At 49.5% G+C, this 26,820-nt stretch overlaps 9 protein-coding genes and 1 non-coding gene across 10 annotated transcripts; 4 read left to right on the forward strand and 6 right to left on the reverse strand.

Annotated features, from left to right (window-relative positions):
* Positions 1 to 3,235: 3,235 nt before the first annotated feature.
* Positions 3,236 to 3,350, reverse strand: CI109_106272. Its single transcript, XR_004236762.1, has one exon. It is a non-coding gene; the product is annotated as a 5S ribosomal RNA (ribosomal RNA).
* A 348-nt stretch (positions 3,351 to 3,698) lies between these two features.
* Positions 3,699 to 4,845, reverse strand: CI109_106273 (uncharacterized protein; the record flags this gene model as incomplete). Its single annotated transcript, XM_032007836.1, has 5 exons — positions 3,699 to 3,836; positions 3,913 to 4,146; positions 4,238 to 4,428; positions 4,549 to 4,644; positions 4,710 to 4,845. The coding sequence occupies 5 exons, from the start codon at positions 4,843 to 4,845 to the stop codon at positions 3,699 to 3,701; spliced, it is 795 nt and encodes a 264-aa protein (XP_031857845.1).
* Positions 4,846 to 5,754: 909 nt separating this feature from the next.
* CI109_106274 (60S ribosomal protein uL5) lies at positions 5,755 to 6,555 on the forward strand (the record flags this gene model as incomplete). Its single annotated transcript, XM_032007837.2, has 3 exons — positions 5,755 to 5,788; positions 5,946 to 6,360; positions 6,507 to 6,555. The coding sequence occupies 3 exons, from the start codon at positions 5,755 to 5,757 to the stop codon at positions 6,553 to 6,555; spliced, it is 498 nt and encodes a 165-aa protein (XP_031857846.2).
* Positions 6,556 to 7,086: 531 nt separating this feature from the next.
* CI109_106275 (uncharacterized protein) lies at positions 7,087 to 9,861 on the reverse strand (the record flags this gene model as incomplete). Its single annotated transcript, XM_032007838.1, has 5 exons — positions 7,087 to 8,545; positions 8,677 to 8,757; positions 8,920 to 9,431; positions 9,516 to 9,572; positions 9,655 to 9,861. The coding sequence occupies 5 exons, from the start codon at positions 9,859 to 9,861 to the stop codon at positions 7,087 to 7,089; spliced, it is 2,316 nt and encodes a 771-aa protein (XP_031857847.1).
* Positions 9,862 to 11,246: 1,385 nt separating this feature from the next.
* CI109_106276 (uncharacterized protein) lies at positions 11,247 to 13,738 on the forward strand (the record flags this gene model as incomplete). The annotated part of the gene is made up of 2 exons (XM_032007839.1): positions 11,247 to 12,585; positions 12,651 to 13,738. 2 exons carry the CDS (start codon positions 11,247 to 11,249, stop codon positions 13,736 to 13,738), a joined length of 2,427 nt encoding a protein of 808 aa, XP_031857848.1.
* A 634-nt stretch (positions 13,739 to 14,372) lies between these two features.
* CI109_106277 (uncharacterized protein) lies at positions 14,373 to 17,306 on the reverse strand (the record flags this gene model as incomplete). Its single annotated transcript, XM_032007840.1, has 13 exons — positions 14,373 to 14,481; positions 14,638 to 14,852; positions 14,988 to 15,161; positions 15,226 to 15,375; positions 15,444 to 15,520; positions 15,580 to 15,691; positions 15,750 to 15,900; positions 15,987 to 16,176; positions 16,264 to 16,379; positions 16,448 to 16,534; positions 16,595 to 16,624; positions 16,714 to 16,819; positions 17,252 to 17,306. 13 exons carry the CDS (start codon positions 17,304 to 17,306, stop codon positions 14,373 to 14,375), a joined length of 1,572 nt encoding a protein of 523 aa, XP_031857849.1.
* Positions 17,307 to 17,777: 471 nt separating this feature from the next.
* Positions 17,778 to 19,252, forward strand: CI109_106278 (uncharacterized protein; the record flags this gene model as incomplete). The annotated part of the gene is made up of 6 exons (XM_032007841.1): positions 17,778 to 17,924; positions 18,043 to 18,232; positions 18,476 to 18,628; positions 18,775 to 18,842; positions 18,982 to 19,102; positions 19,224 to 19,252. 6 exons carry the CDS (start codon positions 17,778 to 17,780, stop codon positions 19,250 to 19,252), a joined length of 708 nt encoding a protein of 235 aa, XP_031857850.1.
* A 178-nt stretch (positions 19,253 to 19,430) lies between these two features.
* Positions 19,431 to 20,349, reverse strand: CI109_106279 (uncharacterized protein; the record flags this gene model as incomplete). The annotated part of the gene is made up of 3 exons (XM_032007842.1): positions 19,431 to 19,915; positions 20,008 to 20,182; positions 20,293 to 20,349. 3 exons carry the CDS (start codon positions 20,347 to 20,349, stop codon positions 19,431 to 19,433), a joined length of 717 nt encoding a protein of 238 aa, XP_031857851.1.
* Positions 20,350 to 20,466: 117 nt separating this feature from the next.
* Positions 20,467 to 23,391, reverse strand: CI109_106280 (uncharacterized protein; the record flags this gene model as incomplete). Its single annotated transcript, XM_065967809.1, has 8 exons — positions 20,467 to 20,728; positions 20,787 to 20,837; positions 21,033 to 21,060; positions 21,278 to 21,464; positions 21,525 to 21,933; positions 21,995 to 22,102; positions 22,158 to 22,456; positions 22,510 to 23,391. The coding sequence occupies 8 exons, from the start codon at positions 23,389 to 23,391 to the stop codon at positions 20,467 to 20,469; spliced, it is 2,226 nt and encodes a 741-aa protein (XP_065823881.1).
* Positions 23,392 to 24,534: 1,143 nt separating this feature from the next.
* CI109_106281 (uncharacterized protein) lies at positions 24,535 to 26,808 on the forward strand (the record flags this gene model as incomplete). Its single annotated transcript, XM_032007844.1, has 9 exons — positions 24,535 to 24,794; positions 24,911 to 25,101; positions 25,235 to 25,362; positions 25,432 to 25,490; positions 25,555 to 25,773; positions 25,894 to 26,126; positions 26,204 to 26,363; positions 26,438 to 26,456; positions 26,521 to 26,808. The coding sequence occupies 9 exons, from the start codon at positions 24,535 to 24,537 to the stop codon at positions 26,806 to 26,808; spliced, it is 1,557 nt and encodes a 518-aa protein (XP_031857853.1).
* Between the last annotated feature and the right edge of the window lie 12 nt (positions 26,809 to 26,820).

A 26,820-nucleotide genomic window follows, 5' to 3' on the forward strand; every position in this document is an offset into this window, starting at 1 on the left:
AGTGTAGTGAAGAACTTCTCTAGTTGTCCAAATGTTGCATATTGTCACAAGCTGCATTGCTGCAAAATTATAAAAGAATCCTGTCAAAGCATCTCAGGATTTTGAGAACAACATGTGTTGACAGTGGCAATAACATTGGAAGACCTCTGTATGTCATCTCTCACTGCACCCATTACTTTTAAGCTGCATCATGTCCTGCCTCCTGCCCTGTGTGGTTTGAATCCTTGGCACCGGGCTTGTTTGCGCTCGTGGCACAGGGAACGGCAAGATAAAGCTGTTTAAGTTCCGCATGGAAGCAATGTGAAGCTGCATGTGGAAAAGGTGAAGGAATCCCCTTGACCCACATGACATTGTTTCAGACTGGCAGAAAATCCTCCTTCTCATGGAAGGTCAAAAGACATGTACTCATTCTAGTATTGATTCATACCAGAAGGAGTCTAGGGCCAAAGAAGACATGATACAGATAGGGTACATCTGACTATTCCTACCTGTCTCAAACCTACCATTCAGCCAGTCAATAGTTTGCCACCAAACACCATCTCTCACCAGCACACACATCACTTTGACTGATAGTCAGCCAAATCATACTAATACTTTGGCGTAATTATTGCTTTTCTGATCCCATCCTACACATTGCTATCAAATACCTTGCTTCTGCTCAATCTATAGTGCCAGGTGTGTCCTACCCTTTTACAAGAGGACATGCTGTATTGACAGTCACTTTCTTTGATAGCACAATGAGCAAAGAACCCACCTTATTGAATCACATGCAAAGCTTGCCCCAGGGCAGGTTTGTGCCATCTGGACGCAGAAGGGCCTTAAAGGAAGCAGTGCGACTTGAGAATTGGAGGTTCAGTGAATTGGGGGCAGCCTCCAACCTATCACAACGTCAAGCCATTGACTATCTGGTCAAGTGTCAATCAAAGACTGAACATTCATGTTCCTCCAAGAGCGAGTTGATCAACCTGGAATCCCTATTGGACGGGGATCCCGCCTTCAATAGGAGATTTAGGAGATATCTTTCTTCAGAGGATTATGCATACATCACTGGGGGGCTCGTGGATGGCTACCCTCAATGCGAGGACACTCCCACTCACTCAACACAAGTCAAACACAGACATCACTCTGTGCTGATCTGTCATGACGGTCACTGCCACATACATCACGTGACCTACAAGATCCCGACGCACTCTCCGCACTACTCGCTATTCTCGTCGAACTCGTAGAACTTCATTCAACGAACCCATCTCTTATTCGGTCTAATTCGACGAACTCGCCGAGTTGTAGAATATCGCTCAACGTAGATGGACGGATGGATGGATGGATATATAGGAGAATGGCTATTCTCATCTTTTGTACTCTTTTCCTTAGTGATTTCCCGATTGAAAGTCATACACCGTACCTTCGCTATCGCTCTTGACGATATCACTTAGCCTTCAGTCAGTCCAAGGCCACAACGCTCATCCTGAGGTTGTTCTCTTCGGATTCTCGTCGTTCTCGTCATTCTCGCTGAGTATCTCGTCCATCTCGTCATTATAGTTGACGCCTTTGGCGAACATCACTCAACCTTGTCTCCGTGGTGTGATAGGGCCTCATTGACTGAAGCCTCTGTTGATCATCGTGACATGATCCCAACTAAACAATGTGGTGGATACAGACAATGGGTTACTGTGACAGATACGAGTGGAGCAAAAAGGAAGGTGGAGACCAGCCCATGCACCAACTCTGTGCACTACTTTGAAGATGGAAGTTGTGATGGTATTGTGGTGAGGATGCAATATGGCACAAACTATCCAGAGACAATGGTGTACTGCTCCACCACCCATGCATGTGATTATGAAGATTTCATCAGAGGGGAAGCCAAGCAACACAAGTTTGACTGTACTTTCACAATCCTGGAAGCCGGCTCAATCCCAACCTGGGCTTTGCCCTACCAGCTTTTGGAAGATGGTCTAACAACTGCTAATGGCTGCAGAGTTGACAGATCCAGAGTGCTTAGATGTGTTTCCTGTGGAAATCAGGACAACTTTTTCCTTCGCACAGCACGGAATGCCTCAATTCGTCAATATTACATGAGTAGCAGGGGAAGAAAGGTTCTCGAAGACATTCATGACCTCGGAGCCTTTGTTCATGATGATGATGTGAAAAGAGAGATGGCAGATGGCTCACAAACTATGACATGCTATGAATGGTTTGTGTCCAGAAGTGAGGTTGCTGCAATAGAGCTCAAGAAACGGACTTGCTTTTGGAAAGACTGCAGCAACCAGTTCACTGCTCGAGTAGGTGTAAAAGCTCGCCGGGCATGGCCATTTATAGGTGATGACAAATTGTTCTGCGGTCCGTACTGTAGGGCCGCTCATCATCAGTTCAAGATTGACCAAAGGCACCGCTCCAATAGTGATGAGTGTGAGGATTTGGCCTAGCATTCTAATAGCCTAAATTGTTTTCTCATAATCATGTGTCCTGTACAAAAGAGTCTTTTTTCCTTAGTCCATTTCCTTTGATACTGCCAAAGCTGATACAAACATGTATTGTGTTCCTTATTTTTGCACACCATCATTCTCTTTTCCTGTATTGTTCCTACTTGATAGAAATACTTCCATTTGTAAATGTGATGGACCTATGTGGGCAATGTGTTGTTGCAACCCACAACACTGTCAAGACCTGATATGACTGGCAAGATTGACTGATGCGGTGATGCTTGGACTCAGCACCCATATACATCGACTTGCCATTTGTGCTCATCTATTTGAATCAACACTGGAGGAAGTCACCAATAGATATGACTGATGGGACTTCTGAATAGTTCCTACAATTCTGGTAGCGTCGCTGGTACTTATACCCATGAGCACAGGACTTGTATGCAGTATTCCTCTGAAAATGTATATTCCTCTGTCTATCTCACTATTATTGAACACTGAGCAAGTGAAGCATTCTCCTATTCAACCCCAAGTCTTGTACACTCAGTGCTCGACTCGCTCTGATTGTTATAGGACCCATATCTATTGGCATCTCGCATTGCCCAGTACAGGCTCGTCATCGACCCGCCTTCGACAAACACCTAGCCGTTTTCCCACTACAGAGCGCTCCATTCATTCTGTCATAAATGTCCATGTATGCAATATGCCTCATCGGTACACGCGTTGACAGACGATATGGCCATGCGCCCCATTCTACCACTGTCTATCTGCAACGATCTAACACACATATCGACAAAAATAAATGAATAAACAAAAACTACAGCACTCGGGATTCCCAAGTCGTCCCCGACCTTGGTACTAATCGAGCGATAGCGAGCTTGGCTTCGCAGATCTGACGGGATGCGGCACTTTCTCGCTTCTATGGCCGTAGATGGGAACTTACTACCCAGACCCGTTCATCAAGGAAGGGAGGAATTACACCTCTCTTGCATCGTGCATTGAAGAGATGTCAGATCATTCCAAATTGGACAGTTTTCTGCCACGAGGGACTGATCGAGCCACATGTACATTGGATGCATTTGACGTATCACGTACAGTATGAGGTAAGTATTTAACACTGAGCCTCTTTCGACAGTAGGATGTGGTACGCTAATCATCTATTGACACCACTCCGATGAATAGTTTAATTTGCACAATGTTAGAAACAGATGCGACAAAACCACAATCACTTGGCCGATATCACTGAACGCGGACTGGAATCCTCTCCCTTTCCACAGATTACTTGTCAACGCCATTAGCATTCTGATCGTCAGTAGGGATCTGCTTGAACTGCTGCTCGGACGCCTTGATCTCTTCTGGGGACTTGCGACGTGCAAGAACGTGGGAATGGTACAGTCCTGGAATCGATTGTAATCGCTAATGCAACCAACACAGCTCAGATCAGTCAATCGTCGTCCTTTTGTCTTTTTGTACGCTGGTGTTCGTCACTCACCGGCGGATTGATAAACCAAAGACATTCCCAGCCCCTCTCATCCCATAATGCCCTGACCATCTTTGCCATCTCGTGACCGTGTTTCGCTTCGTACTGAACTCCGGTCCACTCATCCTTCAGTGCCTCATCGACTGCAGCGGGATTGACACCTGTGAAGCCGCCAAGACCGTCGTGTTGGATCTTGGCCCATGCAAGCGGGTCGTCGTGGACAAGATGAGGGGGCACGATGGGAATCTGCTCAGCGCGTAGGGTCAACATGCTGATCTAACATGAGTCAAGAACGTGGATACGGGTGGCGAAGTGGAAGGACGCCGTCATTACTCACCCGTGACCAGATGCAATAGTGGCGAACATCATGCGGAATGGCGTATGGCCACGAGTTGGGCAAGATCGCATACAAGTCGGTGTCGAACCCCTTGATTGGATCATAGCGGAGGTAGGTCGACGCATCTATATCGGAGGGACGACCGATGTCGATCGGTTTAAACGGAAGACGCACTTTGATCAGGTAGTTCTCTACAATAGACATGTCCAACAATCAGCCTCGGTCTCTCAAGGTGTCGAAGCAATGGACAACTGAACGGGGCAGGCTGGCTAATTGAGGAGAGGAAACGGAAGAGCTCAGATGGGACGTACCAGGTGAGCCGTACGTTGCCGCAATAGTGGTACGCCAAGCATTGTACCTATCACTCAATTGCTTTGCCCTCCCAATTTCATGTAAATGACCAGACTCTGAGATCGAAGTATCAGCAACCCACTCACACACGGCCCATTACTATATTTATCCCGATACTCACTGACGAGACCTTTGAGATCGTTCCATGTATGAAGTGGCGGGTACGCTTCGATCTCAGCCTGAGTTGGGACTCCCTCTTCGAGAGGCAGTTCGTGGATCTTGGGTCCAGGGTAAGGGATCGCTGTTGTTCTAGACATGATGAGAATGTAAAGCGTCAGTGATGCGTATGCAGATAGGTTTGTAGCAAAGAGAACGAATCGTGGGTGGGATATGATTGGAGATGCATTCTGATAAACTATAGGTTTGGGCGAGTGAGGATGAGATGTAGCTTGCGAAGACAAAAGGAAAGAAGGGATAACAATAACAAAGGTCGTGAAACGAGGGATAATATTGGAGGGGATGCATGAACGGAGAGTGCTTTGACCAAGTATCGCGCATGTCGGACTTAAGGGGATCTCGCGATTTTGCAATGAGGATTATTGCCGACGGATCGATGCCACGCTTGACTTCTGTGCTTCAGCTTTTCTCGGGCTTATTATATCGCCGTTCACTGTTCACTGGCACCTGCTACGATTTCCTGCATGCGAGGTGTCTGTGGTGGGTGAGTGTCTGGTCTGTGGTACACTCACACACTCACTCACTCACTCACCGCTCGTCGTTACCGTAGCCAGTTCGACACACATTTGCACAGAAATCGTACATTGACCTACAGTCTTCTTACTCCCTTCCTTAACCATCAAGTAATACGTGAGTTCACCTATACCCTTTTCATCTTGCTTTGTACACAGCGTGCTGACTATTCACGTATAGATCTTTCAAAATGGTACGTTTTCGATCTTTGTCGCTGGTGATGGTTGGAATAGGATGGACATGTCGGTGTTGTGAAGAAGAATTGGACATGGATTATATGGGAAGGGGAGGAAGATCACAGGAATGGATAGGACGGTGTGGAGGAGTCGAAGAGGTTTCGACAAGGAGTGTGGTGGAGAGGATGGACCGGAGGGAGGAATGGCGTCGATGGATGGATTGGCAATGGAGAATCACTAGGACATGGACTAACGTCAAATTTACTTCTGTAGGCCGACAAGACTGCCGCCGTCAACCCCATGAAGGACCTTCGAATTGAGAAGCTCGTCATCAGTGAGTGTCCCGACAGGATTCGTGTCGTTGTGAAAGGGTTTGCTGACAGTTCTATACCTTATTCTTTATCACTTGTTTTCGTCCATCCCTTCCTCATTACAACTACTCGCCCTTTGACCCTATTCGCCGCCGTTGTACGATACTCCCCACCCGATAGACATCTCCGTTGGTGAATCAGGTGATAGACTCACCCGAGCTGCCAAGGTGCTCGAGCAACTTACCGGTCAATCCCCCGTCACCTCCAAGGCCCGATACACCATCCGATCATTCCAAATCCGAAGGAACGAAAAGATCGCCGTCCACGTCACCATCCGAGGACCCAAGGCTGAGGAAGTTTTGGAGCGAGCCTTGAAGGTCAAGGAGTACGAGTTGAGGAAGAGGAACTTCTCCGAGACTGGAAACTTTGGTTTCGGTATCGAGGAGCACATCGATTTGGGTATCAAGTACGACCCCGGAATCGGTATCTTCGGTATGGACTTCTTCGTCGTCATGGGTCGACCCGGTATGCGAGTCGCTAGGAGGAAGCACGCCGTCGGCCGTGTCGGTCACTCCCACAAGGTCACTCCTGAGGCGTGAGTATTGTTTTTCCGTTTTGTTTCATTAGAGGGAGACGGCTGTATGGCAGTCATGGGGGATGTCGGTGTAGGCCGACGGGACTATGGGAGGAGTCGTCACGCATCATCCAGAAACAACCGCTAACCTATACCTCCCCCCACAGCACCATCTCTTGGTTCAAGCAGCGATTCGACGGTATCGTTTCTCGTTAGGGAGTCTAGGTAGTGGATGTATTGCATTTACGACTGTTGTTGCCGGAGCTGGACATGATGCAAGTGGTGTTCTCAGGTTCCTTACCGTGGAGGACGGATACGAGTGGGCTGCGGAGTGACCCCACCGTTGACAGTGTTACGAGGTGTGAGAGTTGCCATGGGGCGATGAGGAGGTGTGGTGATACGCAGGCTGGGCTTATGTCAAGTGGTTTCAATGCAAGGGAGTTCTCCGCGCGGTCATTTCTGTCAGATTCATGACCGATCACCACAATACTCGACTCGACAGCCTACCAGTGACCGTTTGAGAGTTCCCTGGCTGTGGCTCAGTCGATCATGACGAGTGCGGATGATGTTACTGATACAGACCGTTACGCTCACTGGTTCCCGACCTTGCAGACCAGGCTGTCCGGTTGATTGATACAGTATCCCGTCCGATACAGACTGATCGGGTTGACAGACGTGAACGAGAACCGACCCAACAAATCCATATGAACCCAAAAATCGACCAGTAATTTAACTAATGTTGAAAGACTAACCACTGAACATACTTTCGAACCCAAGATCTACCGTCGTTCCCATCCCATTCTCTTCCTCCTGTATCGTTCCAAACCCATCTATCAACGCCTCGTTCTCCTCGCCATGACCATCACCATCATCCTCCCGTGTCCATCCCTGCCAATCTCTCAATTGTAGATCCACCTCGTCCATATTCATTGGCTGATCGAACAAAGTTGGAGATTGCGCTGCCTCCCTCTCACGATCAGGCGATGGTGCGCGCGACGTTGACGTCGAGTGGGAGATTAGTGTGCGTAAGGAAGGTCGATGGATCTTGAAGTTGTGTGATGGTGGACCGCCAATACTAGTACTAGTATTGGCAGTTGTGGTAGTCGTGGGATTGGTCTCGTATTTGGCATTGGTAGCACTGGCACTTTGTGAGATGGCCGGAGTCTGGGTTTGAGCGATCCCGTAAAACTGAACCAGTTGTTGTTCTGCATTCGTCACAACGGTATGCTCTTGCGCGTGCAAAATGGTCTGATGTCCCGCTACGTCTTCTTGCGAGGTATCCTGACCCTCTGACATTTCCAAACCCATTCCAGACCCCTTCCTTGTTTTCGGACTCGGTACTGGTACTCCATCTTCACCCTCTTTGCCCCGCTTGTGCTTGAAAATCTCCAACTCCAACCCAGAAGAATCTGGACCAAATTGTCTGATCGGACTAACTGCTCTACTAAACGGATCATCTTTATCACCGTTCAGCGATATTGGGAATGTAGTTGACGTTTTGGGATACAATGGTTTGGGTGCTGTGACGATTCTGTATTTCTGTTTCGTCGTGGCGGTGGTCCTCGATGCAGATCCGACCTTACCTCCGTCCCCCTTGTGTCTAGGTGCTCTTGCCACCGGATTTGCAGAATCAGAAGTAGTAATGCCCCCAGACATGGCAGATGAAGCCCCGCTAGGTTGGACTGCAGCGTTCGGATCGAGTCGTTGTCCATTTATCCACCTTGGACCCGTCAATGCTGCAGAAAGCGCTTGAGCCAGCGAACTAGCATTCGCATTCGCCTCTGCAAAGGCAGCAGCCATCGAGGGATTGATACCGGCGCCAATTCCCGTGCGCGGACCGGGAGGTAGGTATGTCGGTACTACATGTTGTGTAGTGGGAAGATGAGCGCCGCCGAGTTTAGGCTGGACATGAGTATAAGACGCAATTGCTCGGAGCTGGAGCTGCGTTAGTGGTACTGAGCGATAAGTGTCTGATAAGAGGTGAGTATGGATAGAACCGTGAATCATGCTATTGTTGGTCAGAGTGTTTGTATTACCACCATTGAGTGGAACGGAGGGGTTTGCACGGAATCCCGTATGGGCTTGATTCGCTGATTGAGACGTGTGTGATAGTCTCCCAGCAGCAGATTGCGATGAAGTAGCGTAGGATTTACCAAAGAATGGACCTATCGTATCGTATTTGGACGCACGACGTTTGTATGGTCCTCTACAATACCATGTCAGCGGATGTCCTCCTTTCACGACACAAATACACGTGCGTGCAGATGATGATCTCGGACGAAGTGTACAATTTCAAAAGTTTTATATTTCTGCTGAGAAGGAGATGGAGGTACTCACCGCTTGACACCGGTTTTGCGAGGTTTGCGGGTAGAGTCAACACAGTCATCCAATCCGTGCTTCACACATCTCTCGCAAGGTCTGTGCGAAGGGCAGATAGATCGGACATCGTTCGTTAGCAGACTGATCTTCGATAGACCACAGATTAAAATTTGTTTGGATAAGAGTAGTTAATTCATTCCTCGACTCGATGCCACGAGAGAATGTCGGAACTCTTCGAATTCGAAAATGAAACCAACTCACCGTGTGTTCGAACATTTCTTACAAGCCCTCTGACAATTCGTACATGCATTCCTCACCTGGACTCGTTTCTTCCTACCACCCTCACCTGAACCGAACTCTTCCTCAACTCCAACCCCGACTATGACGCCGGTATCTTCGTTCGTCTGATCATGTGCCGAGTGAACATTTGCCATCCCGTTCGGATCAGGATTGACAACGATATTGTGGTAAGAACTTGTACTTGTGGTAGGGGTGGTGGTGGTGATATCACTATCATAAATCGGCCCGAGGGCTAGTGCAGTCGTAGGCGTCGGCGTCGGTGAAAGGTGGGCTGGTTGTGGCGCCATTGTGAAGTTGGAAGTGGGTTGTATGGGCGCAGTCGCAGGTGGCGATAAGTCTGAGTGAGGGCTCTTGGAGGCTGAATGGGGTGGTACTGTTGATGCTGAACCCGGTACTGGAGAGCAAGGATTGATCTCGTTCCATGTCGGCGCACCGCCTGCTGTGGCAGGTAAACGAATATCGAGCGGCGACACCTATACCGCACGAGTCAGCAAATCATATCAACCCTGCCACTTCCCACGAGTGGGTTAGTATGAGGCGTCTATCGCAGCACTGACATGCTGAGGTATCTGTGGCTGTTCGGTGACGGTCTCCTGCGCTCTCTGCGATTGGCCCTTTTACGACGGAGTAAGAATGAGTACACCGGTTCTTCGACCACTAGTCACAGTATACGATGTCCGCCACAACCCAACTCACCGTGAACGCAACATCATCCCCGCCTCCTCCCAAATCCGCATCGAAACACACCTTTCTCATCCCCATCACCGGTGAAGTAGGCATCGACATCGTCCCTCTCTGAACAACGCCGATCGGTAAGCCCCTCGAAGGCCGATCATGGTGCGAAGGATTAAGCCGTGATGGATGACGGGGCACGAAAGTCGTGTCGGAGTAAAAACGGTGCATCGTGCTTGGCGGGGTATCTAGAAGCGGAGTTGGATTGTGATTCGAAGGGTGTTTAGCACAAGGGGTTAGTGTTGGGGAGAGACGTGAGTGAGGATCAGTATTTGAAGGTGATCATCGACGAGCAGATCAGTGGCAAGGGAGCTTGGTACGTCAGCAGAGTGATCTGCGTGAGTGTGCGTATGAATCTTGTGTACAAAAGCGCAAAGGCAAGCTACTCTGTAGGATTTTATTACAGTATGGAAAAGAAATCGGAAGGACGTTGATTTGAGGGAGAGAAGATCAATCTCATCAAACTCCGCAGATGAAGATGAGGGGATACTACATGAGCCAGGCAGGTGGCCATTAGACCCCGACTACCATGACTGAACAGGTTTGCTTGGCGGAGTAGCAAACCTGCATTCGTCCTTTCGCGCCCTACCCCTGTGGCGTTGGTCGTGAAAGGAGGGCAATAGAGAGCTGTCTTCATAGGTTTGTATGTGTTTGCAATACCGACTTTGTAAGCACAATCGAAGATACGTGACGCAATAGTGCATTGTATGGGATGGGTATGAGAATGTGAATGGGAAGCTTGCAATAGGTAGACATATTATAATGCATCAAATTTCAAACGCGTTACAACTCCTCAATCCCTTCACGCCGAAGATCCCCTTTTGCGGTCTCTCATCATATTATACAAGGTAGTTATATATCTGAACGATCGCAATAGACGTCAGCTCTACCATTCCTTTCCATCGTATTGGCTAAGCTTTCCACAAAAAACATCGGGATAGGTAGGGTAGTAGGTAGGTTGTTTATCAGATAGTCCGGTGAGAGCAGTGGCCTCGGATCGTCCTTTGAAAAGCAACTTTCGTAAAAGATGCTGGACGCCAAGACCCTGGGTCAAGAGGTGCCAATGGGGCATAATTGCCGCTCTTCATTCGTAGGAAGGGGAGGGTGATTTGGAGAATGGGGGAGATTCTCGCGCAGAGGATAAAGGAGGAGATGAAGGGAAAGGTGAGAATGGTGTGTATTGGGTAATTGAGGAGAAGGAGCGGTGAGAAGAGGAATAGTAGACTCACCATAGTCTATCGTGTTGGTTGAAAGAAGAGAAGAGAAGGAGAGATACGAGTTGAATGAATGAGAATTTGTATCCCAGTGACAACGACAATTCCTTCTCGCGACGGTTTCGACGGAATCAAATCTCGGTATGATATATGGTATCACGTGATCGGTTTATCGCCCAACGTAAGTTAGGCTGACATAACTTCTTAGATAATGACATCGATGCAATCCTTGCCTTGATTCGATTCAACACGATAGACTCTGTCCCATTATACTCACCTTACCTCTCTTGTTGTTTTCGCTCAACTAGGCGCAAGTCGGAGACCTGAAGGAAGGCCATCAGGATGATATTCCCTCGCTCTGGATCTCGACTATCGAGCATAGCACTCACGACGCCTCCACTTCGTCATATCCTCATTCGAGCATTACATCCTTCGCCTCCCTCAGCTGCCGGAGGAGCTAGACCCAAGAACTTTGGTCTATCCCGATCGTCCGACCGTGATAGGACGAGCGGGTCTTTCTCGCGAAATGAGAGGAATGATGGTGATCGTCGAGCGGGATTTGGGAGGAGTGATAGACCGGAAGGAGGGGATAGAAGAAGGAGCGACTACAATCTCAACTCGGGCTCGGGAGAAGGTAGAAGGAGCTCGTTCGGATCGTCCCCTTCCGATCATGGAGCCAGACCCATATCTAGCTATGGTGGCGGAGAGAGAAGACCCGACTTCGGCTCGAGAAACGCTCCTCGATCAGACTCTTCCTCTCGATTCGGAGGTCAATCTCGACCGCCTCGATATGGAGGAGGTGCCGGACTTGCCCACATCGATAAAGGTCGTCCTGCTCCTTCCTCTTCCAGAAGATTAGCAAACTTCGATCCTTCCCCTTCATCGTCTTACTCCAGACCTCCCCGTTCTCGGTACCCCAACTCTACCGAACGGGACGACACGAGTGGTGGCTCGCAGCCTCATCATCGTCCTACTGAACCTCGATATCCCAAATCACAACCCTTTGAACCCCCGACATATGCTACCACACCAACTCTAGCTGATCCAGCACAAGCTCGACCTCGAACTTTTGATACTTTCACTTCGCTCCAAGGTGGCCTGATCGAGTCTCTCAAAGCTCGTTTCGGGGAAGATGGAGTGACGACTCCTATTCAAACTCTTTCTTATGAGCGACTATCTTCATTACCATCTACATCTACGACAAGTGGAAGTGGCGGTACGAGAGTGTTACTCGGTGCTGAGACGGGAAGTGGAAAGACATTTGCCTATCTTGTGCCCTTGTTTCATCATCTCAAAGCTACCGACCATCATTCCGATCAAAGTGACACACTCGTCGACGCTCTTTATCCTCGTTCGATTATTTTATCACCGACACACGAACTTACTCGACAATCTACGAGATTCGCCAAATCCCTCACTCACAATACGAAGCTTAGCGTCGTAGGACTGAGCGATACTTCCGCAGGAGGAGTGGGCGATCGTAGAGGTCTTACGGATGTCTTGATGGGTACGGTGGGTAGTGTGAGAAGGATGTTGGGTATCAAGAGACCTGGTCAGGAAGAGGAGATGGAGGATAAGGAAGATGTAGGAGCAGGGTTGTGGAAGCCTGAAGAGAAGAAGGGGATAGTGAGAAGAGATAAGGTCGAATGGATGGTCATCGATGAGGCAGATGTGTTGCTGGGTAAGTACCACGCCGTTCACGTCTCGCTCGTCATTCAAGCACAAGCTGATACATATCGCATCTAGGCGGTGACTTTTCCGAAGAAACACTTGCTGTCTTGACCAAATTATCGCCACGCAACCTTATTTTGTGTACCGCTACTCTCCCTCCATCGCTTCTCAATCTCCTCAACTCTCATCCGTTTTTCACCTCCTCAACTTCGTCCGCGCCTTCTGAAAACCTCGACTCCTCATCGTCAGAAGTCAGTGAGACCGAAGCCGCTCCAGGCTTCATTCACCTCCTATCGCCCGGTCTGCACAAACTCCCTCCCAAGCTCGAGACGCGATTCGTGCCTCCCTCTCGAACCAAGAACCGTTTCGCCGACGTTGCGCATGAGATCCGACGAGCCTTTTCGGAAGATGCGATCAAGCGAAAATCTCAACTCAAAGCGGCGGCGGCGGCAGCGGCGGTTGATTCCGCTGACCCCTCAGCTACCCCTAGTGCCAGTGCCAGTGCCGGTGCGGTTGAGGAGAAAAGCAAGATTGTGATCTTCGTCAATTCTGATAAGAAAGTGGAGAAGCTCGCTAGTATTCTAGAACTCAAGGGGTTGGAGTGTCTAGCTTGGACAGGTGATGGTGAAGAGAGAGTGAGAGGTAGGAATGGAGCTTTGGACGAATTCCTCTTACCTGCCGATGTGAAGCGGAGGGAGGTTATAAAACCTACGATCTCACCTGCAACTTGGACCGAATCCGAAGTCAAAAGCGAGAACGATGAATCGACTTACGAAGCACCTTCTTCTACCAAACCCAAACCCACCACTGCTGCTGGTAGTTCGAACAAAGATCGTCGACGTATTCTCGTGACTACATCATTACTCTCTCGAGGACTCGATTTCCATCCTTCCGTCTCTTCTATATTCCTGCTCGATCCACCTCGGGACGTATTGGATTTCGTACATCGGGCAGGACGTGCCGGACGTGCGGGTAGAGAAGGCAGAGTGGTCGTCTTCGGTCTAGGAGACGGGAGTGGTGTAGGGCAGAGCGGTTCTCGTCCCCGGAAGAACGGTTCGGCAGGTGGAGGAGGTGGGTTAGAGAAAGGTCTAGGGGATGTTATTGGGAAAAGGGATGTGAGAAGGAGTATGGCAGGTGGACGAATCAAGAAGCCTCGTGTGTAGGGTGGACATACCAAGGACTGTCACAGGATACGTGAGAAGCTAGGCTGTCACCGCTGAATAGAAGAAGGGGGAGAGTTGTTTTTGCTTTCCATTAATGTTGACTCGACTATAATCAGTGTTTGTCTCGGCTCATTTTGCATCACATCACATCACAATTCATCTCTCTTTCACAATGTATAGTCGAAATAACCAATACAATACATCTTGTCTCCCACTTCCTGCATCGTGACCCAAACCGATCATAAATGATAGCGAGAAGATGTGATCCCTATTCTCACCCCAATCTGCAAGGTCGTGTCATACCTCGTCCGCGATTGAACTGGCTATTGCAGCTCAAACATGACAAGCGTATCGTATCGTGTGTGATGAAAAGAAATGCATCCCATCCGTGTCCATATTCTTCTCAACTTGTCTGCGTGTGATATAAATTAAAGCAATCTTGTGTGGTATTCTAGAAAGAACGAAAACAGAACTTGAAACCTATGATACAAAGCTTCCTCCGACTTGACTTCCACACGACCTACTATCTAATCCCGTACCCGGTACTAACCCAATCCCACCTCCCCCCGACCTTGAGGTCATTGGGTCGTATCCCCAACATACATACATCCACAACACGTTAGTCCGCCCATGCTTATTCGCCTCGCTGTCTCTTGATCTCTTCTTCGATAGCCTTTTTGCCCGCCTCTGTCAAGATCGGTTTACCGCTCTCGTAATTGGGTTCAAAGTATCTTGATTGGTGTCTGCGGCAAAGTGGAGACAGGTCAGCATTAACAATTCTGCTAAACCCATACTCTGGTCGATGATTGGTCATCCCCCGACGCCACTGAACCGCTCTGCTACCCCTGGTTCATGACACGTTGTGGGGCATGAAGGATATCGAACACGCTTGCACTCACTCTTCACCCTTTGCCTTTCGCTCAGCCGCTCTATCTCTCTGCTTCTGCTCTATGATCTGCTTATGCTTCGTGGCCTCCCCCCAATTCTTCGACAAAAGCTGCTGCGTGACTGGATCCCACAGTCGCCTAGATTCTTGCTCGTCTTGTTGAGAGAGGGGTCGGACGTCTTTGGGGATAAGGGCGAGGAGATCGAGATCGAGAAGGGTTTTCCATTCCTAGCGAGGCACCGAGCGTCAGCATAGAGTTCGATCCTCGACAAGGGAAGCTGACGGAAGACGAAAAGTAATTCCCAGTAGCCACACTTGGGCAGCGCAGATCCAGGTTTCGAAAGATGTGTAACTGCGACTCACCTTTGACCCCTTGTATCGATATCTGATCTGCTTCATCCAATTACCCTCGATGTGAATCGCGACCTTGTCCGACGGCACCTGCTTCGGCTTTGTCCATCCTTCTTGCTCCGCGTCGCCAACGGTGTACTTGTAAACAACACCATCTAACAAGAATCGAGGTTTACCGATCCAGCTCTAAGAGTATCCACAGTGACACCGATCAGCTCCGCTTCGGTCGCACACAAAGCGAGTTACCCACCTCATCTTTGTAGTCTATCAGAGCACGATATTTCGTATTACTCTTCTCTCCTTCTCTACAAGTGATTTGGATCTGATCGCTGATGGTTCCGTAGTAAGAACCTTTGAGGATACCATTGACCGCAGCGGCGGGGTGTGTTATTTGGTATTCCTGCGATGCGAGAGCGTGCACTGTCAGCTGTGTTCCTCTTTGGTTCCACCAAGTACACCATAGCTCACCTCGCCCTTGCCTGGTCCGTCCCTCGCTATTCTCAAGAAAATACCCTTGTTGCTTGCTCCAGGTCCAACCTTGACCGCTACGACACTTCATCAGCACGATGCTATCTATCGCAGAGTTGTTGTTGGCTGAACCCACACATTCCTGACACTTTCGCTGTGATTTGATCCATACCGAAACCTTCGATACCCTTCTCAGGACAATAGTAGTAGGCCGCAGACACTGGGGGGTGATGTGATACTTGCTCGCACTGAAATTTCACAAAATGTCAGCTACGTACCACAACGATGCTATGTGGAGTTGCTCACCAAAAACACCACTGTCACCTTCTCCGAATCCACCACTCCCGCATCTGGGTCCGATTCGATCTCCTCCCCTGGACCTGGGATGCCCCTATTGATACTGAGCGAGCTGAGCGACTGTTTCTTTGAGGCTTTCGAAGAGCTCGAGATGATAGAGCTGTGGCGGTACCGAGCAAGCAAGTCAGCAACATCCTACCATGAGACTATTTGTTCCATGCAGCAAGCGAGAAAGATCGAACTCACCTAGCCTCGCTATTTGGTTTCCCGCCATCCTCCGGCCTCAGAACAGGTGTCGTCCACCCACTACCGCCTTGGCCACCATATGCCGGCTCTCCAGGTAATGGCACGTGAATATGAGTTCTGATAATTGGTTCTCCAGTCTCTTTATCAATGACGATGGGCGGTAATCTCCAAGAACATCTAAAGTGTTCGCCTAGTATACCCAAACCAGATCTCAGCTAAGGTTCTCGTTCTTATTCTTCTTGTGATGTGTTTCGGAGGAAAAGAAAGCCCAGCTCACCTAAAGCTGAATTGTAGGGTTTCCCTAATCTCGCTCTGATGAATTTGAGTTCTTTGCTGAAACAGAATCGCAAGACGGCCAACATCCTCTCAAGCTCATCGGACGAATCGCCGATACTACGTAGAACAACTGATATCAGCTCTCATTCCTCATTTCCTGATATAGGTTTTATGTAAAAGCTCACGCTGCGAAGATATCTGCTCGGTCGGCGTAGGTCCAGTATTCGAGGTTAGGTACGGGTTCGAGCAGGGAAGCAGGGAGTGAGAGACGGCTGTCAATGGATCATATGTTAGCTGGATCTATCTCAGGCAGCACAGAATATTCAGCTCACAGATTCGCAACATCCTTGACACCTATCAACCTGAAAGTGCGACGTGTCAGTCCACCGCGCCCTTACGCAAACGCTCGTGCTCAGAAGAACCAAGCACAATAGTGTGGGAGGTCACTCACTTCTTCATTAAACCCAATAACACCTTCATCTTGCTCTCGTCTCCGCCATTTCCAACTTCGGGAAGAGTGGCCGGTGCACCGCTCTCATCTGTGAATTGGTGGATCGCTAAAAGTCAAGGTGAATGATCAGCTTGTGTGGTCTTGTATAATCGGGATGGGAAGCGGCGAGTCATAACTAAATCTTATGAGAGCATGGTGGGAGAGGATACCGCAAGTGCTCAGATTACAGCGTCTTAGAGGCGTTGATGAACATCGCGACATCCAGTCCAGCCACGAACGTGGCTTGAAGATCGTAGCAACACGGTCAAATCGGCTCCTCGCAGCGCGGGCCAAGCACAAGCATGCACATCATCTCTTCACCCCGACACCCTAGTCTGATGAATGACATGATAGAGCGTTCTCCTTGCATGACTTCAGCAGCAGGAGTGACCAGAACCAATACCATCCCGTTCATTATCCTCGGTTACCGCGTCTAACCACCTCCACTCAAGGACACTCCCCACTGCGAAAGGACCCCAAAGCGAGAACAGGTACTCACAGACATCATCGTCTGTAGGAACGTCCGGTCTCTTGTCTGCCTTTGATAAGCTCATCGTGGGTGGGTGAGTTGGAGGGTTAAGGGATGAGAGCAAGTTGTAAGTAAAGATGCGAAGGAAGGTTGAATGTGACGATCAATGTGTGACTATCGACTATCGTATCTTTGGTTATTATTATCAGCTGTCACCGTCAAAGTGTGGGGTTATTCAATTCCAATTCAATTCAATTCAATTCAATTAATCAATTACGAGTCATTTCCTAATGAGGTCTCTGGTAATTACCATTCCGGAATATCAATTAGATCCCGCTAATCCCCTCTTTCGGGAATTCGGCGAATGAAGGGGAGTGGCACAACAGCGAGTGAGGGAGAGTGGAGGGAGTTCGTCTCTTTCTTGGATGTTTTTGTTGCTTTCTTGTCTTTCGATACCTAATCACAAGATTACATCGGAAGCATCGCCTGCGAAATCACATCACATCGCTACCGTTCCGCACCGACGTCGACTGAAAGATCAAGCTAGCAGCTCATCATGTCACGAGGTGGTTTCAGAGGTAGAGGGAGAGGAGGTGGACCGGGCGGTATGCCACCTGGAGGTTTTGGGAATAATCAAGAATGGACAGATGCGTTGAATAGGATGAGGACGATGCCGAAATATAGTAGCAACATGTTATATCCGGTGAGTAGCACACACATCTGACTGACTGGCTCGCTCGCTGGCTCGCTGTTCGCTCGTGAGATGTGATAAGATAAAGTGCTGATATCAATATCTGCCAATTGGTACTTCTTTCTCCTAGCCTTTGGAAAATACCAACAAATCATACCTACCCGAACCGACACCGCACGAATCGCTAATCATGTCACATACCATCTCGCTCGCTACGACACTGGTGGATGGGAAAGCACCAGGAGAGGTTTCGTCGTCGTCTGCGCAGAATGAGATACCACCTTGGAGAATAGCTGGGGAGAGGAAAGTGGTTGGGATCGGTGAGTGGACCGTGAATGGGACCTCTCGTCCTCACATTGCTGTCCCGGTCGGAGCTGGGTTGAGTTTCGAGTGCAAGGTCTACAAGGCTTGGGGTAATGCTTGGTGTTGGAACTCCACTCAAGCTATCCACCTACCATCTCGTTACCTTTTGCTCTGATGGACCCACTCTACCATCTCCTTGCATCTGTCATCTGTCCTGCCGCTTTACGCTTCAATAACCTCCCCTTGCTCTCCCATCGTAGAGATCGAATCCTACTCTGATCGATTCAACTCCCCTTCCTCATCGGCCGGTCCATCCAAGATCGATCCCGTAGCTTTACACATGGACCAAAACTATTTCCCACCAGCCCTCTGGACAGAGTATTTCGATGGATCGGCTGATAAACCAAAAGCTAGTGAGTGTGACTCATACCCCGCTGATATGGAGAGGTCTTGCGGATCACGACGATGATACTCTTCTCACCTCAATGCTCTAACTCCCTGTCCCTCTGGTGGAGGCTTGTGACATGTCGCTGATTCTACTTTCCTCGCTCACTCACAGAACTTAAGAAGAAGAGAAAGGTCGATGATTTAGATAAAGATGACGGCGACGACAAAGCGGACGACGAGGTGAGTCAGGATGACCATGCCCTATCTCCCCACCCCCCCTTCACACCCTAGCTCTGCTCTCAGCTCAAGCTCAAAGCGAAACCACAAATCGTTTACTGCGTACTATGGATTCTGATTGTTTTTCTTTAATCGCATTCAGGAATCACAAGCATCTTCCGCTGAAGAAGATTTCGATTTCGACGACGATGATTCGGATCATCAAGATTACGATGCGAATTATTTCGATAATGGTGAAGGGGATGATGATGAAGGTGGTGATGGTACGTCTTGTCTTTCTCATGGTCTGATCCTTCCCCTTCCTCCTCACAAAAGCCCACAAGCGTTTGAGCGTATACAAATCCTTCTGAGAACTCTCGCTGACTTTTATTTTTGGCCATGTAGAAGAAGGTGGAGATGCTTATGAGGATTAATCTTAGTCACAGGAGTAGGAGGACATGTAACGACCATAGAACGTCACGACGATTTACGACAAATAGTGCTTATATTCACACCATGCATATTGTTCACTTCCATGATTTGTCAGAATCTGTGTGATTCTGTCTTTGTCTTTGCTTTGATGATAAATGCTATTCAACTCCTCTCGATCCACTACACGTCCACATCCCAATCATCGTCCCCCTGTCCTCCCTGAGCTGATTTGCCGCCTGATCCACGTACGACCTTCTTAGGACTGGGCGGTGCCGATCTCTCGCTCAAAATCGGCGCGACAGGCGTTGGGACTCGAGATGGTCTTGCTGAACCGGCATTACTACCCCATCCTCCCAAAGTCGGAGAAGAAGCAGTACTCGTGTTCGAACTCGCCACTATCCCAGCGGCTGTTAATCCTTTCCCCCCTGCACTTCTACCCCATCCGCCTGAACTACCTCCGTTGAGACTAGTGACCAATCTCGAAGGTCCCGGCAGAGGTTGGACGATTGTCGGTTGTGCGACAGCACTGAGGAGCGGGGTAGGGACTCGAGTATCGACTCGTCGACGAATTTGTACGGATCGATTGGGTTCTTGGTCGATGAGTTCGCGAGTGAGACGATAATGTTCAGCGAGGGACATGACGAATGTACGTTTGGCAAGTGGCACTGCGAGGTAAGCCAAAATCGTGTCAGCGAAAATGTAACACACGGAATGATAAAGTCTCTTGAAACGAGACAGAGGCGGATGCGAAACTCACTATGAGGCAGGATCATACTCTGCTTGGCACCTTTCAGGAAGTCTTCAAAAGTCCCTTCCACCATCTTGACGAATCCATGATTTCCACTTGCAAAGCTCTTCAATTCGTCCTCGTAGACTTCCTGTCCTCTTTCATTCGCTTTGATGCCTAGCGCATCCGCCAACCTCGCATTGCGCTGTTTCACCGCGCATTCAGAATTGCACTTCAGCTGTTCCACCTCTCTCGATCTAGGGTTGACTGAAGAGGCTCCACACGATGTTCGTTGTTGCAAGTTACCGCACGCACAGGACTGGGTGACGATGGCTTGACAAGGGTCGGATTCGGAACATTTCGCGGGAGCATGACAGGTCGCCGTGCAAGGGTGTTTGCAGATGCGCTTCGGTTTGCCGCATACTTGCGTACATGTCTCGCATTCACCGGGTCGATGACATAGCTTGTTGCACTTGTGATATCCACAACTTAGAAGCTCGCCACACGGTTGGCCACAAGATACTCGATCTTGTGAACATCTGACATTCTTGACGGACGGGTCTTTGCCGCAAGCGCAGGACTTGGTGGTAAGATAAGGACAAGGAGGACATTCGACGGATTCGTGACAAGAGTGAGGGGTCTTAGGATGACCACACGAAGGTGGTGGTCGAGCGCAAGGGTACGAGCAGTTGATAGTGGTACCACAGGCGACCGGCGGGTAAACAATGGTGTGGCCACAATGACAGATGAGCTATACCAAGATGTCAGCATTCTCTTGACTTAGACCCATAGCTGAACTATTAACTCACCTCATCGTACGAGGCTTGAAGACACCTTCCACACTGCCCCTTGTGGTCAGGCTTGGGACAAGTGTGCAGACCACAGCTCAACGTCTTGCCGCAGGTGAGATGACATTTGTGCAGGTCGTCATCCATGAATAGATCATGGTCGTCATTTCGTTTGTTTTTATTCTTGTACTTCGCTTGTTCCCAGAGCGGGCAGCACTAGAACGAAATCAGCTTACGTTCCCCCGCGTTGAGCCACCAAAAACTCACCATGCGTCCACATTCATGGCGTCCGCAGCTGTGAACTAGGTCAGCTCATACAATCGAATATATGCTCAAATGGTCAACTCACTTCCTCAAAGCCTTGCAGATCCTTTCGCAAGTGACCTCTCCTTGTCCGTTCTCCATCCTCTCTCTCAGCTCATCACAAGGGACCAACAACTGGCTCTGTCCACATCGACAAGCTCTCACAACTTCCTCATGACACGGGGGACAATCGCCTGCATGGCACTTACGAGGACAAGGATGTCCGCATGGTCGTGTCTTGGGACAGGATGAGGAGCAGGTAGGGATAGGTGCAAGGCAGTCCGGACGAGGGTAGCCAGGAAGCTTCGACAGAAGTGTAGTGCCGCATGGACAGTGAGTCACCATGGAAGGAGATCTCGGGCAGGGCAGTGGGTGGATAGGGTGAGGATGACAGGTCTATAACGAACTCAATCAGTATCCATATCTCTTGTAACCTCCTTCAATACCATCACTCACCTGATTACAGGGATGAATACCACAATCGTACAAGCTTTCGCAAGATTTTCCACAATCGTATTTGCCCCACCATGTCTCCTCTTCTCCATTATCGTCCAATCTTGCGCAGATCTTCTCCGTCTTCCTTCCCCATCCACACTCAACATCCTTCTCGTCATCGCCGCAGTAACAGCGTGCTATTTCTCGTTGATCGCAAGGCTTACAGGCGCCGTAATGACAAAGATCTTGACAGTTGTGATCGGCATTACCGCAATTGAGTGGTCGAGAGCACAGCTCGTCACATACTGGCGACATGGCGGCGTTGTTCGAAGTCGCAGCGGCGCATTTGACGGTAAGAGGTGTGTGATGAGAAGGGCAAGGTACAACAAGGGCGACTTGACACGGAGGGCAGGGACCGGGATGGCACGGGCTAAGCGAAGCATCGCACATCAGCTTGTGCATTACAAGGCTCACACAAACCCGATACTCACAGAGGACAAGGGTGAGAACACTTTGGTCTCTTACGTGCACACGAATCACCACAAGAATGGGGTGCCGAAGTCAAAGTAGGTGGATGTGACAGTCGTCCGCAGAAACACCTACATAAGAGTCAGTAGGACGATCTTTTAACCACCTGCCGAAAGGGAAACTCACCTATACCCGCCGACTCGATCTGGTCTCCTTTTCTGACACCCAGGACATCGCCATGCAATCTCCTCTCCTTCTCGCCCGGCTTGACGCGCTCTCTCCTGCTCTTCTGTCAAACTGCGGTTCGCCCAATCGCGAATACAGTCAATATGGAAGGGTGTGTAACAAGCAGTGTAATGATTTGACGAGTTAGTGGATCCGGTGATTGGGTTGAGGGCGAGAGCGGCTGGAGTAGACAGCTCAGGAGGATGATCAGGCGGCAAACAAGACCAAACGGGTTGAGAGGGCGTGATAGCGTTGAAGCACTACGAAAAGGTCAGCTCTAGCCCTCACAGATCAGCCTGTTCAACCGACTCACGATTGGACACTCTAGGAATGGACGGTTCTTTAATCCTCTAATCAATCTGGAGACCAGATCATCGGGTTCATCTTTGTTCCTCTTCTCCCTCTTTTCCACCTTCTTGGCCACTTCCTTCTGCGCGGCTCCATCTGCAGAAGTCCTCGAGATCGTAGTCGTCAGTTTTGTGGTCTGTTGAAAGGCCGCTCGTCGACCCGAAACAGGAATTTGGGGTGGTGGTACAGTCTTCTCCAACTCGCCATCCCCGTTGCGCTGTGAAGTCGTAGCTGAATCACCACCTTCGTTCCTCTTCTTCGCATTATTCTTCTTAGGGGGATTTCGCTTCTTGCCTTTCTTGGTACTGTCATCGGTGGCCGAATTTGAGGTCGATGTTGATGGTGTGGCTGTATGCTCGCCATTGGCACGATCTAGCTCAGACGCACGAATCGCTGCGCCTGGTGTAAACGTTGCTGCTGATGGATCGAGGGGAAGTAGCTGTGGAACCTTGACGGATGGAGGTGAAGCACCACCCCCAGCCTGCGGACGAGGTTGACGAGGCCGTATAGGTCCGTTGGACGACTGTCCTCTGTTTCGCGAGGCACCTCGCGGACCATTCCCGAACGCAGAACGTTCTACTCCATCGCCGCCATTCGTGACAGGTTGACTACTTCCAGTTGAAAGCGTTTGCCTGCTACCACCCTGACCCCTATTCCCACCTCGTCGTTGACCGTTTCCGTTAGAACCGTCTTGACGAGATCCAAAACCGTTCTGTCTCGATTGCGAAGCGAGATACGCACCATCGCCTGGTCGAGGAGTGGAGGACGCTAAGAATGCGCCATCTCCAGGTTGTGGTTGTCGAATATGCGGGGGCAAGGGACGAGAGGACGTGGACGCTTCGGCCATACTGTGAGAAGGAGCAATCGACGCCTGAAGTGATACACTGAAGGGGTGGGGAGAAAGGGGGGGGGGGAGAAGATCGGGTGGCAACTATTTCGATTTCGCTTGCGTCTATCGGTGCAAAATGTGTTTGGGAGGTGTGTAGTAAGAGTTTGTATGAGTTCAGAGCCTTATCTCAATGTCTGTGTCCTACGATTATGAGTAGGGGGTTTGACAGATCGTGCTTTAAGAGATAGGAGGATGAGTTGTACAAATGTCAATGTAATGTGAAGATGTGTCAGAAATCAATGGAAGCGGAGACAGAAAGAGCAAGATTTCGGATCCGGGGAGTGGGACAACCACGTGGCTTGGCGGTAGAATCGTGACGTGGAAGATGGGGCCATGGTGTGCCGCTGCAGGAGATATATTAACAAAATCAGTCATCCCGTAAAACGAATTGGAAGAGTGAAGCCATAATGCATCGAGCATTGTACCTATTTCGCAGAGAGAATGGAGTGACTGGGAGGGAAGAAAGACTGATCTCTGGTGCTCAAGTCGCTACCAACCCGGAAGGATGAAACAAACATAGATTATCGTTCCCCAATCGTTGATGTCTATCGCGCCGACTGCAACGTTTTACGTGTCGCGACGAGCCAAGCAGGTCCTGATCAGCGAGGTATGAGCTTGCTGACGGTATGTCAGAGTTTTGTTGAGAGCAACAGGAAACGGGATTGGTCAGATCGCCGCACCAGGAAATACACTATTGGTCATATGGCAGGACAACCGACTTCTTGACAACACCGACTGTTTTTCACGATCAGCGGAGACTGTGCATACACTTCTGGACACGTGGAGAGCAATAGACACTGTCGTTGAATGAGCAGGGTCGTGCATACGCATCGCTCTCTGTTCTGACAAGTTGCATCGATCACGCTATCTATGGATGGGCTGAGGCGCTAATTTGTTTTGAGATCACGGAGAAGACCGAGAGTTTGATCCGGCCGGGATTCAATAACGACTTCGGACCAACTTCCATCATGACAAATACGGTTCTAGATACGCTATATATATTAAACCAATCCAAAACCATTCAACTCAAAAGCAGATCGTCATCTTGACTTACACTACTTACCTATAACCATACATAAAGCCATCACGCCCTCGCCTACAATGTCGAGCTTTCCACAACCGTTCATCTCCTCCACATCTCATTGGCAAGCTACCAACCGCGGTCCTTCCTCTCTATACAACCACAACAAGGATGTCTCTCCTCCTTCCCATGCTGATATCTTGATCGTAGGAGGGGGGATGATGGGTTCTGCTTTGAGTTATTTCCTGACTAGAAAGGGAGCAGAAGGTGATGGGAAGAAGGTCGTACTTGTCGAAGCGAAAGATATAGGAAGTGGTGCAAGTGGTAGAAATGGTGGACAGTGAGTTATAGTTGCTCTCCTTCACCCTCTTTCTTGTTATGTTACAGGATCTCTCAAGACCCGTCACTATTCTATGCTGTGCTGTGCTGATGGCGTTTTATTGCTCAACCTTGCAGCCTTGGACCAGCTACCGCTCATGGGTATTACAACCTCCTCCAACCTCCTCCAGTCGGAACAAAGCTCTCTTCGAAAGAAGCTGTCCGCGTTATCCAAGCGGAACGGGACAATATGGAACTGATCACCAAGATCATCCACGATGAAGGAATAACGGATAAAGTTGATCTTTGGCGAGGTCATCTTTGCGAAGGTCAGTGGGATTCTTTCATGACTCTCCCTCAACCCTTCAAGTCACAATGCCGTTCCATTGCGGGCATAATCGTCTTCATGGCTGTGATTCGTAGGTGTGAACTGACACGCTGCGATTATGTGTGACCTTGCAGTTCACCAGAAGGCTGAGGCTCGTCCTATGAAGGAGATGTACGATGCATGGCTCGCCGCAAGGAAGCGATATGGCTACGCAGACGATACCGACACGACCTGGATCGATGATCCCGCTGAAGCGAAGAGAGTGAGTCGTCAAGTGACAGCGAGGTGCGCGGAGCATTTTCGATCGTGACTGATCGTGTACACGCTGTAGGTCTCACGATTCAAGAATGTCGCTTCGGTCCAACTCCGACCAGCTGGATCTGTTCATTCGTAAGTACCCTTTCTTCCTCCCTACTTTCCATCGCAGTGGTACTGATCGATCTCCTTTCGCCAGTCACAAACTCTGTACCGAACTGGCACGACTCGCACTCAAATCTCCTCATTCAGACTATGACATCTACTCGTGGTGTCCAGTCTCTACTATCACACCTTCAAAGAAAGGCGGATGGACCGTCAAGACTGCCAAGGGGACGATTCAGGCGAAGAGAGTGGTGTTGTGTGTGAACGCGTATACGAAAGATTTCTTCCCAGAGGATGAGCTCTTACATTCTCAGTGAGTCACGTCGAGACTTCGGGCAAGACGAACAGAGTCAATCTGGAATGTCCTCTTGGATCAATGCAACATGATCAATGCATCGAAGCTGCCACTGACGGTGTCTCTACCACTTCCTAGTATCCTCCCACAATTCACCCAGCTCTCCCTCATCACACCTCCCGAGACGTTCTCCGGAGAGAAAGCTCTTCAATACACATACAACATGACCGACGAAGGGTATCTCATCCAAACCCCCATGGGCGGGATCGTCGTCGGAGGTGGTTTGGACCCCTTAGTCCGAGCAGGCAAGATCGACCCTGGTGTCGGAAACAGTCTAGATGATAGTATCACTCATCAAGTATGGGATGAGTGTGAGTGGGCCCATCACCATTCGCCAGATGACCTGACCGGCTGAAATAACGATTGCTGCTGATTTGATTTTGGTTAGACCTCGCACGATATTGTCCGGATCATTTCGAAGGTTGGGGTCCTGAAGGTAAAGGACAAGGAGAGACGAGATCTTGGTCGGGTATTTTGACTCGTGTCAAAGATATCCTACCGGTCGTTGGACCTGTACCGGATCGAGAAGGGTTGTTCCTCGCTGCTGGGTGAGTGGGAGTCTCGTAGCGCCTAGCGTGCGTGTATCCCAGAGCTAATTTGTGATTTTTTCCGATCTAATCAGGTTCCACGGTCACGGAATGGTAAATCATGTCCTTTCTTTTCCCCCTTGTGCTTGACCGCCGCTGACATCTCCCTATCCCTCAGTCCCGGATCTTCTCCGTTGGTCAAGCCTTGGCTGCCACATTACAAACTGGAAAATGGGACGAATCCCTCTTACCACGTTCATTCGAACTGACCACCGAAAGACTCGAACGTGCTCGAGACTATCCCTGCGAACGTCCTGACGAGTTCGTGAATATGATGATGAAAGAGGAAAAATCTTCAACAAACTGGATGGCGGAGAAGGAAATAAGGTATGCTGAGAAAGTCTCTCAGCGGAAAGAGGCGGAAAAGAAGCAGAAGGAGAAGGATTCTTGGTGTGTGATTGCTTAGTGAAGTCTAAAC

The sequence above is a fragment of the Kwoniella shandongensis genome, chromosome 11 (assembly GCF_008629635.2).
Source record: "Kwoniella shandongensis chromosome 11, complete sequence".
In the NCBI taxonomy this organism is placed as follows: domain Eukaryota; kingdom Fungi; phylum Basidiomycota; class Tremellomycetes; order Tremellales; family Cryptococcaceae; genus Kwoniella; species Kwoniella shandongensis.